The following is a 19,254-nucleotide window of genomic DNA, read 5'->3' as shown; positions in this document are numbered from 1 at the left end:
TTTCTGAGTAGTGGCTGCTACTAGTGTGATTCTCTGGACCACATGGTGCTCGAATCCCAGAAAACCTGAAGCGCACACTTTTAAGAAATTAGGCCAGTACCCAGGATGTATTATAAATGATGGGATTCTTTTATGTAGATGATGCCACCAAGGAGTGACACAGTTTTGAAGTCCCTTTACTGTATGCTACATAATGCCATGCCTTAAAGAGGGAAAACTGGGTCTGCTTCATCTTAATGAAAAGACAGGAAATTTATTGAGCTTTTATTAACCTGTGTAAATAAGCTTAATAACTAAGCTATGCATTCAGAGTTTTCAACCCAAGTTAAAAACTAAATTATCGCTTACCTGGTGATTTTCCATGTATAAATGGGGAAAAAATCAGTGTAACCAGAAATTTTGTAGATTTGCATTTGAGTTTTTTTATTTTAATGGTTGGAAGCCTAACTTGATTATGCTGTGTTATGTTTTTAAAATATTAATAGCAACTAACTTGTTTGGACGCTCACAATAGATTGAGAGGTGTTTTGTCGTGGAGAACAGGAAACTTAATCGTCACAGAGTTAAAAGTAGAACAGAAAATCAAGAAGCAAAAACAATGTGCTTTTGGATCATTGAGCGCATATTGCCATTTACTGTACAATGAAGTGTTTGTGTCTTAGAAAATTGAAACCAAATGGATATCCTCTGTGCTCACACAGAGTTCGTCTCCTGAAAGGTAACCAGCAGAAATGTTCCAGCCAACTTGGGGTTTTCAATAAATCCTTTCAGAGAACTAAGTAGAAAACCAGACCTGGAGTTGACATTGCCATTTTCTTGAAGCTTTGAAATGAATATGAGAAAGAATTGTAATTAAACCCAAGGGCACTTTTCCATTTCACTTGTCAAAGTCTGGCAGTTCTAGTGTACAACATGACGACTGTAGTTACCTCTGCTGTGTAATATATAGAAAAGTTGTTAAGAAAGTAGGTCCTAAGAGCAAATCTCATTATGAGGGGAAAAAAAGTTTTCTAACTGCATCTAAATGAGGTGATGGATGTTAACTAAACTTACTGCGGTAATCCACTTCACAATACACGTTAAGTCAATTCATTATGCTGTACACCTTAAACTCACACAGTGATGTATGTCAATCATCTCATTAAAACTGGAAATAAAAAAGTAACTTAAAAAAATCTGGAAGTTTGGGGCTTCCCTGGTGGCGCAGTGGTTGAGAGTCCGTCTGCCGATGCAGGGGACACGGGTTTGTGCCCCGGTCCGGGAGGATCCCACATGCTGCGGAGCGGCTGGGCCCGTGAGCCATGGCCGCTGAGCCTGCTCGTCCGGAGCCTGTGCTCCACAATGGGAGAGGCCACAACAGTGAGAGGCCCTCCGTACCACAAAAAAAAAAAAAAAATCTGGAAGTTTATCTGAAACCAGATTGTAAGTGATTATAACAAACCAGATCTAAACTAACTTTGTTTCTTTGGAATATGTATGTGTTTCAACCACTTAATTAAATAAGATGAGATAAGCAAGGAAAACTATTTGTAATAATAATTATAATGCCAGTGATAGAAGCTCACACTTATTAAATGCTTACCAGGCTTTGTTTTTACCATTTCACCTATAAATTCATTTAATCCTCATAAGAGTTCTGTGAGGCTTATCTGCATTTTGTAGAAGAGGAAGCCATCACAGTGAGGTTAAATAATTTGTCAAGGTTATGCAGCTGGGAAGTGGCAGAGGTAGTACATTCAGACCAGGTAACAGGCCTCTGGAGTCCATGCTCGTAACCTTCACGTTATTAGTCTAAAGAAACACTTTCAGTCTGACCGTGAGTTTTGGAAAAATTCAAATTCTTATGCTCAGCTGGATACTTCAGAAACTGTGGCATTTCTGTTGTCGAGCTCTTTTTTTTTTAATACATCTTTATTGGAGTATAATTGCTTAACAATGGTGTGTTAGTTTCTGCTTTATAACAGAGTGAATCAGTTATACATATACATATGTTACCATATCCCCTCCCTGTTGCGTCTCCGGAGCTCTTGACTTAACATTAGATATCAGTTTACCACGATGTAAATGATTTTACATGGTCATTGCAGATTAATGCTGCTGAATAAATAACTGCTTAGGAAATACTTTGAGATCCAGTCAGGCACCTTCAGAGAGCGCCTGCCACCCTCTTTCAGAGGTAATACCAGTTCTTACCAGGTTTTAGATTATAAATATGTGTGTTCCTTCATACACACATGGAATTGACCTACCAGTGACCAGCCTGAGCAAGGTAGGATTACGGAAATAGAACAAAATATACACCCCACCCCACCCCACCCCCCGCCCTGGGGCTCCTTTAAACTGCCTGGGGAGGGTGAATGCATGTTCCTGCAGCAACCAAAGAGCAGCACAAAGGGATCTGTAAGGGGTGTGGAAAAGGCCCTTAAGCGCTTTAGGATTGGGAGGAAAAGAATGTTCAGGGGCCCATCTGATCATAGCAGAGCCTGAAGAAAGGCCTCCTGAAAGAGATGTTTCTCTAGAAAAAAACTGAAGACCATTTCAAAAGGGTAAACCGTCGTGTTAATTCATTTTATTGTGGGTTAGTAAAATAAGCATCCCAAACCTGTAATGACTTGCTTACCCTTATAGGTTTCTCTTCTTTCCTGCTCAGCTGTTTTTGTAAACTGATTTCTTGTTCCTTTAGTGTTAGATTGATTTTAAAATCATTTCAATTTACTTTTGTATCATTTTGGCCTTTCTAGGCAAGAGTTTGAGAGATAGCAAGCGAAATTATGAGAAATGTATTCACGCTTGCAGAAGTTAATTATTAAAACCCAGAAATGATCATCTAATAACTATTTCTAAAAGCCAACTTTAGTGTGTTGCTTATAGATGTTTCTGTATTTGTATGTAGTTAAACCACGTTTTAAAGAATGTATCTCAATGTTTCTTGCCATAAGAAAAGTAATACTAGTAAGGTGTTTTGAATGCTAATGAAAGCTGTTCTAAGCTTTCTGAATGTATAATTCTCACAACTCATGAAGTATACGTACTGTGATTATTCCCATTCTACAGATGAGGATTTTGAGGTTTTGAAAGTTTAAGCAACTTGCCCAAAGTTACAAAGTTAATAATTGGTGGAGACAGGGAACAGACCCGACAGCCTGGTCCCAGGCTCTATGCTTCTGACCTCTGTCCGTTGCGTACACGCGGTAGTTCTGACACACTCACTTCGTCACTTAACAAGGATCTGTTGAGTGCCTGCTTGTGCTGGGAAGTGTTCTAAGTGCTGGGCATGAAGAGGTGCACAAAAGAGACAAATTCTCGCCCTTGTGGAGCTTAAATTCTGGTCGGAAAATCAAACACGTGGACAAAATGTTTAGTGTGTAAGATAAGTGCTAAGGAGAAAAACAAAGCAGGGAAGGGAGTTAGATCTTTAAATAGGGTGACATTTGAGCAAACACACGGAGGAGGTGAAGGAGGGCGGTATTTGACTATCAGGTGGAGGGAAGAGCAAGTGCGAAGGTCAAGGTGAGGAAGTGGGGGGTGGAGCCTGAGGACCAGTGAGCTGCCCTGTGTGTGTGTGTGTGTGTGGCGGGGGTGGGGTGGGGGGCGGCCAGGGACTGGGCATGAGGCCAACCAGGGAGGGTCTTAGAGGCACCTGGGAGACAAGCATCTTCTCTCTTCTTCCTCATTTACATCGTCACTGTGAATTCTTGATCATTTTGCAGGCATTCCACACAATTCTGCTCACTTGGCAAGTAATTCTGAGAAGACTGTTCCAGATATGGAATGACTCATAAACGGAGCAGTCTGTCTTATTTGTCCATTCAAGAAGCGCTTTGAGTGCCTGCTGTGTGCTGGGCAGCTTACTAGATCCTGAGAACATAAACGTGATTTATAGGTCCTTTTAACGCACACGCTAGTTGGAGGGTGAGGTGAAAGGTGGGTGGTTTCAGAAAACCATTTGAGGGCAACCTCTTCATTCTTCAAACCCCAGCTGAACTGTCCTGTTCTCTGTGATACTTTGCACTTATTACACTGTGCTATAATTATTTCCTTCCATATCTGGAAGATATCCATAAGGACAGAGCCCAGGTCTTAGTTATTTTTATATTTTCCAGCTCTCAGCATAGTGTACCTCTTACACAACAGGTGTAAAATGTTGTCTGGCTTGATTTGAATGGAAACTTGTATGAAGTACTATGTGTCCACAGTAAAGGGAACACCACTAACTCAGCCCAAGGGAAGGCTGGAGAAGGGTGGTGACATTGAACTGGCCTTGGAATGTGCCCATAGGGGTTTGCCAGGCATGGAAGGTTGCTGGCTTTCCCTGGGGTGCAAATGTAGCCTTATGAAAGACCTGGAGTGTTTGGGGAACATGGTGGAAGGCAGGGTCAACATGCCTTGAGTAGGCTGTGTGTTGGGGTAAGTGATGGGTGAACCCCAAGGAAGGTCACGGCAGATTAGTTCTAATAGTTTAGGCACAAACTTGTAAGAGTTACACCAGCATTTGGTAATAGAAAGCAGAGTGAGGGACTTCCCTGGTGGCACAGTGGTTAAGACCCTGCGCTCCCAGTTCAGGGGGCCCAGGTTCGATCCCTGGTCTGGGACCTAGATCCCACATGCATGCCGCCACTAAGAGTTAGCATGCCACGACTAAAGAGCTGGTGAGCCGCAACTATGGAGCCCGCCTGCTGCAACTAAGACCCGACGCACCCAAATAAATAAATAAATATTTTTAAAAAAGAAAAAAAGAAATCAGAGTGAAAATATTAAAAATGGTTTGGAGGACAGGGCTCCGGTCAGCTTCACTGATGGTGAACAGTCCCAAGTGTCTCCTCAGCTTTCTTGTCTGGGTGGCCATGGGGTGAAACAGGGACTAGAGTAGCAAGAAGAAATTGTCAGAAAGAGAATGATGGGTTAGTTTGGGGCATGTTGAACTTGAAGAGACTAAAGACTTGAGAAAGCACCTCAAAGGCGTGTGTGCATGTTTGAGGCTTAAGACTGTAAAAACATGTGGAGGGTGAGGAAGCCTGTGGGAAAAGAGCTGGTAAAGAGATCAAGGACGGGGATGAGGGACAGCCAGGCGATGGGAGCATCCAAGTGTGTCCAGAGCACAGGCAAGGTAGTCTTTGAAATAGAGACGGGGGTGCAGAGGATGTGGATACAAACCCATCTGGAGATTAAATAGTGGGAGGTAAGAGTGCAGGTTCAGACTAGCACCTGTGGACAGTGGACAGCTTCCTCTTTCAGATTTTCTGGCTCATTTTTATGGGGTTAGGTGATTTCTTTCAGGGGAGTTTGTGCAGATTTTATTGATTTATTTTTGTAGCCTTAGAAAGGGAAATAAACTGAAGACAGGATTCAGTTTTGAGTCTCAATGACCTTGTTGTTCAAAGTAGCTCTGCTCATGAACCTTGGCTTCTAATGAGACAGGAGGCTCCCCAGGTGCCCACCTCGGTTCATATTAGGAGTTTTCAGGGTGAGTGCCAGGTGAGCTCACTCACGACCAGGTCAGTACATTTGCCGATGAACATGTGAAGAACCTTGCTCATCTTCGTGGTACCTGGGAAAGGATGCAACCTGTCTAAGCCTTTGACTTACTACACCCTTAGTTGCGGGACACATGTTCCCAGGCCCGTGACTCAGGAAGTTATTTTTGTTTAATCTCTACCTGAAGCAGCAGACACCTTGTGAACATACTTGCAGAAACAGGTACTGACAGTATCACCATGAACACTGTGCTTCTGTGTAATTCGAGTCATCATGAGAACCTTGTTTTGTGGGATGTTCTTCTTTGCCAAATTACTGCCCTCTTAAGAGAGACTTGCTGTGTTTCTCTTATGACTCACCTGTACTGCTGTGACTTTATCTTTTGAGTTTACTCTCAAATCTAAGCAAATGGTGATGGTTATGCAGAGTACAGTTTCTTGTACCCTGCTGATATAATATTGCCTTAGCTAACTCACGAATGTGACTAAAGACACATTTTGCAATATATAAATGTGAATATATACTACTGAAATTCTGCATTTTGGGAGGTAATTTGTTCCCTTAGCAGACTGAAAGTGTAAACTGTGCAAGCCATACTCCAGAGCCTGAGGAATCGTGGGATAAGTAAGACATGATTCGTGGCCTCAAGGTACCAGCCAAGATGGGGCAAAGGCAAGTTCCTCCCTCATTACATCTGTCCTTATAGTACTATAAAAAAAAGAGCTGTAGGATTTCAGAAGAGGGTACGATTACAAATATCAAATTTTGTTGAAATTCTTCCTTGGGATAATAATATAGGTAATTCTGTAATATAATAGAGGTATACCTTTATATTACAGAAGGACCAGTCTTGGTTGAGTACTGGTGCTCTCTGCTGTTCAATTTTTGACACTGAAACCCCAGAATTAAAAATAAGAAGAATACATATGGATTGAGGTGTTTTTCAGGACTTGGCTGGTACACTAGGAAGTAGAAATGAAGGCACAGTTGGGGTTCAGAGTATGGAATATAAAGATTGAGGACAGTCAGTACAGAATGTATGGACATACGGAGGAGGGCAGGTGGGCACTTAGGACGTGATGCATGGGTGTGCAGGCAGTCAGCAAAGAGAAGAGGCTCTGACAGAGCCCGGTCTGTCCGTGTCAAGAAAGGGATGTGGGAGGCATTGTCCCAAGCAAGGTGAACCTTACTCAGCCCCTCTCTTACCTTGAATTTAACCAGTTAATTTGAATGTCACATCAGGTTTCCAATGTCCCCTTCCCAGCAGGCTATTTAAAAAGTATAACACTGGGCTTCCCTGGTGGCGCAGTGGTTGAGAGTCCTCCTGCCAATGCAGGGGACACAGGTTCGTGCCCCGGTCCAGGAAGATCCCACATGCCGCGGAGCGGCTGGGCCCGTGAGCCATGGCCACTGAGCCTGCGCGTCCGGAGCCTGTGCTCCACAACGGGAGAGGCCACAGCAGTGAGAGGCCCGCATACCGCGAAAAGAAAAACAAAAAAAAAAAGTATAGCACTTTAGAAGTGGGAAGGGGTGGGCGGGGGGAGAGAACATCCTTAATCTCATCAATGCCCAGTAGTCTCTAACTTCACAATTTATAGCTATTCAGTGCCTTTTCTTTTTACATATTCTCATGCACATATGCTTACGTATTTCTTTCTTTCTTTTTTTTTTTTTTTGCGGTATGCAGGCCTCTCACTGTTGTGGCCTCTCCAGACGTGCAGGCTCAGCGGCCATGGCTCACGGGCCCAGCCGCTCCGCGGCATGTGGGATCTTCCTGGACCGGGGCACGAACCCGTGTCCCCTGCATTGGCAGGCGGACTCTCAACAACTGTGCCACCAGGGAAGCCCTATGCTTATGTATTTCTAATGGGGACAGAGTTCCTACTGTTTTAAAAACCCCATGCCTAACAGTCAATAGGCACTTCCTTAGTTGATTGAATTTTCTTTTTCATTTTAAAAGGTGTGGTGCCTATTTTCCTAGATTCTTAAATTTTTAAACATTCTTTAAAAATATGGTTTAAAAGGACTGTAGTCATCATCTCAATGTGCTGTGATTTATTTCTTCAGACTTGTTTGAACATTAGGTTGTTTCCAGTGTTTTTCAGTATGTTAACTCTACACTGAAGAACTTTGTATATCAGTACTTACTCTAGTCAGGTAAGTTACTGAGATACATTCCTTTAGGTGGAATCAGAGGGTGTGAGCATTTTTAAGACTTGATACACGTTGCCAAGTTGCTCTTCAAAAATAGCGTGCAAGTCTGTGCTCCCACTCCAAGTATATAAGCATGTTTCCCAACACCCTAGCCAACGTGTATTTTTTTAATTTCTTTTTTTTATTGAAGTATAGTTGCTGTACAATATTATATAAGTTACAGGTATATAATATAATGATTCACCATTTTTAAAGGTTATACTCCATTTATAGTTTTTATAAAATATTGGCTATATTCCCCGCGTTGACATTTCTAACACCCTTGCCAAATATTCACTGTTTAGGAAAGTGCAAAATGGTATCTTATTTTAATTGGAATATGCTTGGCACTCAAATATTTGTTGGATAAATGTAGATATAAGGGTCACCGTGCTGAGGTACAGAAGTGAACGCAAGATCAAAACGTGCCCTCTGTGAAGTTACATTCTGCTGGGAGAGACAGGCTATTCATAAGTAAATAAAGTACAAAGGATGTTTGACAGCGTACAGTACTAAAGAGAGAAAAAATACTAACGCAGAATGGGGGATGTGACATGTTGGGGTGTATGGGCATGGGAAAGAGAGAGAGAGGTAGCTTTTTTTTTTTTAATTCCTGCTATCATATTTTTTAATTCCTAAGAGTTCTTATTTCTTTTTTTATATATATATATATTTTTTTTTTTGCAGTACGCGGGCCTCTCACTGTTGTGGCCCCTCCCGTTGTGGAGCACAGGCTCTGACGCGCAGGCTCAGCGGCCATGGCTCACGGGCCCAGCTGCTCCGCGGCATGTGGGATCCTCCCGGACCAGGGCACAAACCCATGTCCCCTGCATCGGCAGGCGGGCTCCCAACCACTGTGCCACCAGGGAAGCCCCGAGAGGTAGCTTTTGAGTAAAGGCCTTCGGGGAGCCAGCTGTGTGAACGTCTGGAAGAAAATCACACCAGTCAGAGGGAGGAGCAAGTGGAAAGACCCTGAGGTGGAGCTTGACTGACAGCTCTTAGGAGTAGCAAGGAATGAAGTAAGGAAAAGTGAAATAGGAGATGAGGTGTGACAGGTAGTGGAGAGCCAGATTACGTATAGCCTTGAAAATCATAAGGACTTCGGCTCTTAACCACAGTGACTTTAATTTTAACAGAAGCACTGTTACAGCTGTGTAGAGAATATGCTGAGTGGGAGTGAGAGGCTCAGCAGAAACATCCATGAGGAAGCATGGCTCTCATCATGGCAGGAGGCTGTGGCTCCATAGGGTTGTGGAAGGGTTGGGTGGGGCGATGAGAGGGGGCCAGGTTTAGATATACGTGTTGAAAATGAAGACAACAGGATTTGCTGTTGGCATGAGGATTGAGAGTAAAAGAGAGGAATCAGAGATAACCCTCAACATTTTGGTGTGAGCCGTGGCAGGATGCTGCTGCCGTGAACTGAGATGGGGAAGGATGATGGAGACACGGATGTTGGGAGGTGGGTATCGGGATCTCAGTTGTACGGACATCACGTTGAGAAAAATAATAGGTAGTACATGGAGGTGTAGAGTAGAAAGTCGGATTTACAAGTCTAGAGCGCCCAGGAGAAGTCTGCTCGAGGGAGATCAGGTGGGGATTCAGCAATAGTTAGCTGGTATGTAAAGCCACTAGACTGGATGAGATTGCCCAGAGAGGAAGTAGAGAAAGAGAACAGGTCAAGGGCACCTTTGGGGAATTGCATGGAGTTTCTGAAGTACCTCTGGGGTCCTCTTCAGCTTTGAAGGGCTAGAGAGTGGAGGAGGAATCACAAAGGAGACCAAGAAGGAACAGCCAGGAAGGTAGGAGGGAAGTCAGTGGAGAGTGGTGTCCTGGAGGCCAAGTAAAGAAAGCCTTTTAAGGAGAGAGGAGGAGTCAACTGCACCAAATGCTGTGGACAGGAGCATGTGTACAACACAGATTGTTTTAAACCAGAAGGCTGTGCGTTTACTTAACAGGAAGCTAGAGGTGGGCAGTTCCTGGGTTGGTGGTTCAATAATGTCATCTTTCTGTCCTTCCACTCGTCCCGCCTCAGCACTCGTCCTGCTTTTGTCTGTGACTTTTCAGTTAAAGTATGGTCACCAAGAGTTCCAAGTGCTAAGTCCCCCTGCTGCTGTGCGCAGAGGCTGGGAGCAAAGGACCTTTCTCCTGACATGCTTGCCTACCTTTATCAGGGAGGGCAAGTCTTACCCAGCACCTTACCCTCTGGCACCCTTATCTTTAAGTCTTATTGGCACAAACCGGATCACACCCCTAATCTGAAGAAAGGTTAGGACCACAAGTATTTGGCTTTTTAAACCCTTCTATAGGATGTGAGCAAAGGAAATGGGGATTAGGAGTGACAGTTGGGGAGCCAGGAAAGATGTGAGCCACGATAAGGTTAAATTGAAAAGAAATTGTATTGACCGTTTTAATTTATTCTTGTTTAGAGCTTTTGCTTACTTATACTGTTGGGGTATATGATTCTTCATTATTGATTTGATATCTGTTGTCCTTTGTCCTGTGTTTTACTGTATGACTTTTTATTTTGTATACAGTGATTTAAAATTTTTTCCATTTTTATAGTCATATACATCTTTTAAGTTTTCCTATATTTTTATGCTTCACAAAACCTCTACTAAAAGAGAAGATTGATCTGTATTTAATTATGCTTAATTTGTATGCTTTTAGTTTCCTTTTTAATCCAATTTTAATATCTTCTTGGTGTATGATGAGAACTAGTAGCTAATTTTTTTTTTTTTTTTTTTTGCGGTACGCGGGCCTCTCACTGATGTGGCCTCTCCTATTGCGGAGCACAGGCTCCGGACGCGCAGGCTTAGCGGCCATGGCTCATGGGCCCAGCCGCTCTGCGGCATGTGGGATCTTCCCGGACCGGGGCACGAACCCAGGTCCCCTGCATCGGCAGGCGGACTCTCAACCACTGCACCACCAGGGAAGCCCCCAAGTAGCTAATATTTATATGTCACTTACTATGTGCCAGGTGCTGTTCTAAGCATTTAAAAATACACTCATTTAACTCTCACATGCACCTATGATGTAAGTACCACTATAATCACCCCCATTCTTACATATGAGGACAAAAAAAAATGGGCATGAAGAACCTAGGGGCAAGACAGGAATAAAGACACAGACCTACTAGAGAATGGACTTGAGGACGCGGGGAGGGGGAAGGGTAAGCTGGGATGAAGTGAGAGAGTGGCATGAACATATATACACTACCAAATGTACAATAGATAGCTAGTGGGAAGCAGCCACATAGCACAGGGAGATCAGCTCAGTGCTTTGTGACCACCTAGGGATAGGGAGGGTGGGAGGGAGGGAGATGCAAGAGGGAGGGGATATGGGGATATATGTATATGTCTAACTGGGAGCCATACTTGTTGGAATTAATCATTTGGTTTTCAGAAGGAGCTCATAATAGAGGACTCCCTTCCAATCCCTCCGTATACACAATATCACCTTCTTTGGATGAAGACCGGCCTTTGGTGTGGTTGGTGGTGGTTTATTTCACTTGCTCCACGATCTCTTCCATTCCACATTATTGCACAGTATCCACTTTTCATCACTTGTCACAATTTGTTTTATTTATTTTTAAAATAAATAAATTAATTTATTTTTAAATTTTATTTATTTATTTTTGGCTGTGTTGGGTCTTCGTTGCTGTGCGCCGGCTTTCTCTAGTTGCAGCGAGCGGGGGCTACTCTTCGTTGCGGTGCGTGGGCTTCTCATCGCGGTGGCTTCTCTTGTTGCGGAGCCTGGGCTCTAGGCGCACGGGTTTCAGTAGTTGTGGCTCACGGGCTCAGTAGTTGTGGCTCATGGGCTCTAGAGCGCAGGCTCAGTAGTTGTGGCGCACGGGCTTAGTTGCTCCGCAGCATGTGGGATCTTCCCAGACCAGGGCTCGAACCTGTGCCCCTTTAGCAGGCAGATTCTCAACCACTGCGCCACCAGGGAAGCCCCGGGGCTCCTCTTCATTGTGGTGCGCGGGCTTCTCATTGCTGTGTGTTCTCTTGTTGCAGAGCACGGGCTCTAGGTTCGCGGGCTTGTAGTAGTTGTGGCACGTGGGCTTAGTGGTTGAGGCTCACAGACTCTGGAGCTCAGGCTCAGTAGTTGTGGCGCACGGGCTTAGTTGCTCTGCGGCACATGGGATCTTCCCAGACCAGGGACTGAACCCATGTCCCCTGCCTTGGCAGGCGGATTTTTAACCACTGCGCCACCGGGGAAGTCCTGTTCCCCTGATTTTAAACCCTTCCCTTTGGTCAGCTGTTCATACTGCTGCCACAGGATCACATTCTGATACAGGTGCTCAGGAAGCTGCAGTGCCCCTCCCTCTCCATCCTCCCACCACACCCCTCCCCCAACAGTTAGGGTCTAAAGTTCTTACACTCCTTTCCTAGGAAGGCTCTGGGAGCTTTCTCCTGGAGAATGCGTCATTTAATGTAAGTGTCAGAACAAAGGAGGTGCCGTTCAGGAGTTCATTCTTTGGCTTTAATTTCCAGTCCAAGGAAACATACCATGATGGTATCATGAAGAATTTTCCAGCAGTCAAGTGACTTTTCATCATGGCCATATAAAAGTATCAATTTAAGGCATTGACTTCTTTTTTCTCTTTCTTAGTAAAATTAAAATAATTAAAGAATACCTAATGCTTACAGATGCAGAGGAATAAGAATATTAGAACCTACTTACTTTAATTATTGATCCAATTTATCTGCTTTTAGTTTTTTAATCTGTTTTGTCTTGAGTATCTTTTATCGGATTAAATGTTTGACCACATTGACTAATAATATTTTTTTAGTTTTTATTATAAAAATAGGCTTATCGTTAAAAAAAAATTCACATGGAGTGATATGTAAGTATATAAAGTAAGAAGGGAAAATTCCCCCTTTCTGTCCCTTTCCTCCTCTTTTCCCCCATGTCCCACTGTGCTCTATCCTATAAGGGGCCCATACAAAATTTGCTATATCCTTCTGGAATTTTTCAGTATATAGATAAGTATAAACTTAAAGAGATAGGGTAATATTAACATTGTCCTTTTTTTTCACTGAATCTTCCTTATGGATTTTCAGTTTTATAAGGTGTTCCTTAATGATTTTTTGTTGTTGAATAACAGTGCATTTAATCGGATTTTCCAAGGTGGTTTTCCGAGTAAATTGTTGCGTGAAGCTATGCTTCAAATCCAGTAGAATCTCTGTGTTACTATATAAGGCAAAGTGAAGATGTTATTCTTGCCCGATTTTTCCCTGGACAAAAGATGGTTATAATTATAGAATCAGAACCAATGTGTTGTCTATACGTAGGGTGATGCTAACAGCATGAGCTTAAAATAAACCACTATGGTCCATACTGTCTCTGCAGGTAGATCTTAAACGGTTATGATTCACATCTGGGATAAGTTACATGGTGTGAAGCAAACTGATAAATGTCATCTCTTCAGAACTTGTAAGAGCAGTCCTGTATTGATTTCACTGTTGAAGAATTTTGTGTTTAGGTTTCTCAGAGATGCTCAGCCCAGGGTTGCAATGTCTTACTTTTAATACTGCCTATGATGTGTATGTTTTACTGCTTCTTTATATAAAGTCCAGTCACAGGTACTTCAGGTCAACTCTGCTACGAAGTTAAACATTAGGACCGTTGGTGAAGCAGCTAAGTACCTTTGTTGTGGTCCCACAGTTTTAGCATTCACTACAGGAGCACCTTCCTAGCAAGAGGGGTTCAGGCTGGCCCCCAAGCCTGGCATGTCTGTCCACGGCACAACAGAGGGAACAGTGAGCAGGTGGCAAGTTGCCTGCATTCTAGGCCCTCCTGTCACTGGTTATAGGTGTGCGACCTAAATAAGCCGTTTAACCACTTAAGTAGGTTGCTCATCTGTAAACGGGGGATGGTAATAGTAATACCCTGTTAGGATTCTTCTCCGTTTCACAGGACTAATCCTTTGGTGAAGTAGGCATCATTCTGTGCCCTCAGTGACCGCTCGTCAAGAGGGACGGTAGAACAGGGAAGACTTTGGCTGGGACACAAATTGCCATTAGATGGAAGGGGTGGGGCTGGATGGGGGTGACAGTGAGACTTGTGAAAATGGGAGGGGCCAGTTCAGGGGAATGGTAATTGGGCTTGGGGTAAGCTTGCTTCCGGTGCCAGGCTGTGTGTTGGAATCAGAGAGGGTACAGGTGTGTCGTAATTCTAGGCACACTGAGAAATGTCTGTAAACCTACGATGCTTTCAGAAACAAAGCCGTGAGATATCCCTTTCTGAAAACAAGTTAAGTTTCCAAACGTACTGAGCCTTGGCTGCCTTGTGGCTGACACAGAAATTTTCATCCGTCCCTTGCCCAGCCTTGCTCATCGTTTCCAATGATGATGACTCATCAGAATGTTTTTGCCAAAGGAGCAGCAATTTGGTAAATTTAAATTCTGAAACTCTGTTTATCCCTCCAAGAGCAGGTACCACCAGTGGCCAAATATAAATTAAAAAATCAAATGGTTACTTGAATATTGGTTATTTATTGGTTATTTGCTAATTATTATAAGGAATGTAAAGAAAAATGGCTCCCTTTAATTGATAGAGAAGAGTCTATTAACAAAGGACAAATAAGCTTGTAAAAATTGGTTAAGTGTTGAATGCTTCAGTGTAGATGATGAGACAAAACATTATCAGAATTTGTCCTTCACTCTTGGCCTTTAAAATTTTTTAAATAGCTCTATTATTGTTATTATAATTCTGTGTATATTTTTTGGTTTCATTGAGGTATAATTGACAATTGTAAGATATTTGATTTATTTACACATACATTGTGAAAGGATTTACACCATCTAGTTAATAAACACATTATCACCTCACATATTTATCACGTGTATGTAAGAACATTTAAGTTCTACTCTTATAGCAAATTTCAATACAGTGATAATGCTGTGTATCACCTCTAGTTACCATGTCTTACATTATCCTCAGACCTTATGCATCTGAAAGCTGACAGTCTATACCCTTTTCCAACCTCTCCTTATTTCCCCCATCCTACTTTTGGCCTCAAAAGAAAAATTAATTCATTCAGCAAACATTAAATCTTACACCAGGCTAGACACTTTGCGAGGTCCTCAGGAACGGAATTGAATCAGGTTCTTTTCCTGTTCTCAGGGGCTGTAGAGACTAGTCTGAGAGGCGTATTGTGACAGAAGGAAGTATGGGTCTGAGCATAAAAGAAGGTGTGGTCCATGGCACTCAGCAGGGAATGTCCTGGAAGGAAAGGCTTTACAAAGAGGTTGGGATTCTCAACGGTAATTCTCAGACTTAATGTGTATTTAAATTACCAGGGGATCTTGTTAAAAGGGAGACTGTGATTCAGTAAACCTGGGGTGACCAGCAAGGATTTAAAAGACAATCATCAACTCACTTTGTATTCACTGGGCAGAGTTTGAGGACAGGAGGGAAAGAAGGCCATTGCATTCACAGGGTTGGGCAGAGCAGAAGAATAGAGTGAAACATCCTGGAAAAATAAAAAGAAGGGGTGTGTGTGTGTGTCTGTGTGTGTGTGTGTGTGTGTGTGTGTACACGCACAGAGAGGTAGGGGCATGGCGAAGCATAAGGGGGAAGAATTGGGTAGGAATCAACCAACCCTAGGAGTGCCTTTTATGTCTTTAAAATTAAATATTAATTAAGAGGCTTAAAAATAATGTCATCCTGCAGATAATGGGGAATCACAGATTATAGACTGGGTCATGACCTTAGTTTTCACATTCAGGAGATCAACACGATGGAGCTGGAAAGGATGGAAGGAAAGAACTTTGGGGTCTAATACAGTTATTCAGTCCACGTGTAAGAGAGTGAATAAGGATTTGTAGCATTTGAATTGAGGGGAGGAACACCTCTTTGAAAAGAAATGATGTGGGCTTCCCTGGTGACGCAGTGGTTAGGAATCTGCCTGCCAATGCAGGGGATGGGGGTGACAGCCCTGGTCCGGGAAGATCCCACATGCCACGGAGCAACTAAGCCCGTGCACCACAACGACTGAGCCTGTGTTCTAGAGCCCGTGAGCCACAACTACTGAGCCCACGTGCCACAACTACTGAGCCCGGGAGCCTAGAGCCCATGCTCTGCAACAAGAGATGCCACCGCAATGAGAAGCCCGCGCACCGCAACGAAGCGTAGCCCTCCCTCACCGCAACTAGAGAAAGCCTGCATTGCACACAGCAACCAAGACCCAACGCAGCCAAAAATAAATCAATTAAATAAATATTTTTTTTTAAAAAAAGAAAAGAAAAAGGATGTGCCTTGTGAATTGGAATAACACATCCTGGTGTCAGGGAGAAAAAGAGAAAACGGGTGATTGGAGCAGGGCTCACACTGAAGTACAAGATTCAGTACAGGGTGAGGCTGCAGAGAGGAGAACTTGAGATGCCAGGCCTAAGGCACTTCAGCTCTTTTTCTCTATTAAGATGAGATTTTTACAAGTGAAATAACTGGGACAGAGCAGTGAGCATTACTTTTTGGAAAACCTAATTTACTCCCTTAGGGTGCCATTAGTAATATGTGACACTGTCATTTGCAGGTAAGGTCCTTTTCAACTCTTGGTATTCTTCAGTTACACGATGCAGGTAGCATTGAGAAACTTAACGTTAGATTAAATGAGACTCTGATGGGGGAAGAAAGATGACTCCAATGTTTTGGGGCTGGGAAAAAGGAAAATTTAATTATGGTTAGCATAAGTAGGTAGGAGGTTGTCTAATTGTCCGAGTTGGAAATGTTCAACAAGAAATTGAAAATGTGAGTGGCATTGGGATGCAGGTGAGAATTTGGGATTCATCCATATAAGGCAATGGTTAGAGTAAAGTAGATAAAATAGACTCTCCTGGAGAGATGGATATGAAGAAAGTTGGAGCAAAGGCATGGACTTGTGAAATGCCCACGTTCAGGCGTGAGCATCAGAATGGTGCGGTTTCAAAGATGCCAGGGAAGGGGACGCGTCCATACATATTTTGCTGATAAGTGGAAACACTTTTGCTGCAAGCAAGAGTTAGGAGTTTGAGTGAGGACCATTTAAGTTTGGCAAATAAAGAGTAAAGGTGAAAAGGTAAGATGAAAAAGATGCTAATAATATAGCACCACCTGCTGTTAGGCATCAGGCATTTTAAAATTGTTTTTCTCAAATTGACTTTTTCTTCCTTCCTGTTTTGGTTGTTTTTTAATTTTCACCTATGTTTTATATGGTAGCTTAGTGTGTGAATGCACTAATGTGTTTCCTTTTTAATCAATGATATGGGGGGAAGTCATGTCAGTTTGTTTATTCCTTGATTTCAACTTTGCTAAAAGCTTCTGTCTCAAATGGCTCTTCTGGTCTCTGTGTCACAGAAGACATGAGTTAATTACTTCAGGATTACAGGAACCCCTCCTGCAGGATTCTGAATATTCATTTTACGTTTTGACTCACTTGTTCATATAGGAGTTCAGGTTTACAAGCTTAAAGCTTTTGGAATGAATAGCAGTGGAAACTTTTTTTTTTTTTTTTTTTTAACCCCCAAGGAAAACCTGCATCCTTGAAAACTGCACAGCCATCTTGGGTGAATTTGTGTAGACCACTTCCTAAATCCAAAGCACCTCTGAAAAGTTCTGCGCTGCGGAGGACAGGAAGCACCTCCTCTGTTGCCAGCACCCACACTGATCTGAGCACTTACAACAATAACTGTAAGTCAGTCTTATGTCAGACTTTGGGGCTTGTTGAAACTGTAGTTGTAAGAGAAATCTTATGCGCTACAAATTATCAGAATTTTTGGTTCTGTGATTTAGGGGAAAATATGCATCTTGCTTCTCCCTTGGAATTGCTCTAAAAGATTAGCAGGAAAAACAAATTCTTTCAACGACATTCTTTTTTGATGAATGTGCTATGAAACACAGAAATATTTATCTGTTGAAGGCACCTGGTATTTTTTTGCATGAAGGATTCTAAAGTGTATAATTTGAAGATGGTGGGGGTTTTTGGCTTGTTTAAGGAAAGAAAGCAATCTAGGGGCTATTGGAATCCAACTGGAAATCAGAAAAAAAGATAACTTCAGTTTCATTTATTTTGTAAGCGGCTATATTTTGTAGATGTGTTTTTTCTAATCAAACTTTGGATGCTAGATTCAGTGTATTAAGAGTAGTATATTATAACTTCAAGCCTAGTTTTAAGTAATTTAAACGGAGTATATTTTGGGGGTTTTCAGTTCGTGTGAATTCAGTTTGCTGTGTATAAAATGAGTGAATTGAGTTATCCCTTTTGTTCAAAAGATGTATTTGGCCTTAGTGTTTATTTGCTCATTTCCTTTTTAATTTCTTTCACAAAATTTATGGGTTAACTAATTTGAACAATTTTGGAGTGCCTGCTGTGTACAGGCACCACTGTAGATGCTGTGAAGGATATGAGATATCAAAGAAATGGTCCCTCAAGGGTAGTTGAGAAAGAAGATATTTACGTGGATAACTAGAATATCAGATAAAACAAGATATAAGGGAGTGGTGGGAGGAGGGGAGTTCTCTCTGCTTGAAGGGGAGGATCGGTTTCTTCTTTCCGGTGAGGGGACAGGGACAAAGTGGAGTCATGGTTATGAAACTTCTGGATGTGGAGCACTGTGTAGGGTTACCATACATTCTTTCTTTGGTTTGCTCTCAAATAACTTCTGTTACCCTCATTCTATATGCAAGGTCATTGAGGCCCAGAGAGGTTGTCGCTGGTCCAAGGGCACTCAGCCAGTATGTGACAGAATTGAGAATGTGTTTGTGGAGGGTAAGGCACTGAATTAATGACCAAATTAATGGGCATGTTTCCAAGGGGGCACTTAGCAGGAGCTGGTCTCCTATGAGAGTCAGTAGTTGTATACTGGACCCTTAGGAGCACTGAAATTTGTTACTTGAAATTAAACGGGACTGTTATCTGCTTATGATTTGAATTTTGAAGTTGTGGCATAAGATCAGAAGGGTTTGCATGTATCCATTGATTCCTGATGATTCGAAAAGGTAATTCACATGTGTATTCTTTTAAGGTCATTTCACTTGCAGTGTTCCCTGTTTGTAATGGGAAGTTTTGAAAACATTCTGCCAAGAGGGAAGCACCAAGGTGCTCTCGGGGGCTGGAGGGTTGTGTAGCGCTGGCGCTCGTGGCCCTGGCAGGGGGCACGTCCCGTGGAGCCACTGCCCAGCGTCCCTGCCGACAGCCATGTTGCGGTGGCCCCATTCAGGACCGTGTCTGACACTCCTAAGGAGGGTGTCAAATGCTTTTGTCCATTCCTTTTTGTCTTTTAACAAAGGGGCTTCCCGTGGACCCACAGAGCCTGTCTAGGGGCTGTGTGTCTCTGTTGCAGATGAAGCATTCAAATCCATGTCTCTTTCTTAGTTGGATTTGCTGGCTGGTTTAATCTGTTCCGAGTAGTGCCTTGGAGCTTACAGATTTTTTTCCTTCTCCATTGTAATTCACTAAGAGCAAGCATGAGGGATAGGAGAGTGAACATGGCTGCAGTTTTTCCTGCCTAAGCTTGCTTTGATCCTTTTAAATGACTATACCAGGAGGATTTCGCAGTTGTACAGAAACGGATACTTCTTCGAAAATATTTATCAATTCTACAC

General features: G+C 42.8%; 1 protein-coding gene across 1 annotated transcript in view; it reads left to right on the top strand.

Moving 5' to 3' along the window:
- The window catches only part of MTUS1 (microtubule associated scaffold protein 1), a 156,324-nt gene that overhangs the window by 65,991 nt on the left and 71,079 nt on the right, over positions 1 to 19,254 (top strand). The window contains 1 exon segment of the mRNA XM_081220690.1: positions 17,179 to 17,340. Coding sequence (XP_081076816.1) covers positions 17,179 to 17,340 — 162 coding nt within the window.

The sequence above is a fragment of the Mesoplodon bidens genome (genome assembly GCF_964165515.1).
Source record: "Mesoplodon bidens genome assembly, chromosome: 20".
Classification (NCBI taxonomy): domain Eukaryota; kingdom Metazoa; phylum Chordata; class Mammalia; order Artiodactyla; family Ziphiidae; genus Mesoplodon; species Mesoplodon bidens.
The sequence above is the reverse complement of the archived record's forward strand: the minus strand, read 5'-3'. Positions and strand labels throughout refer to the sequence as shown.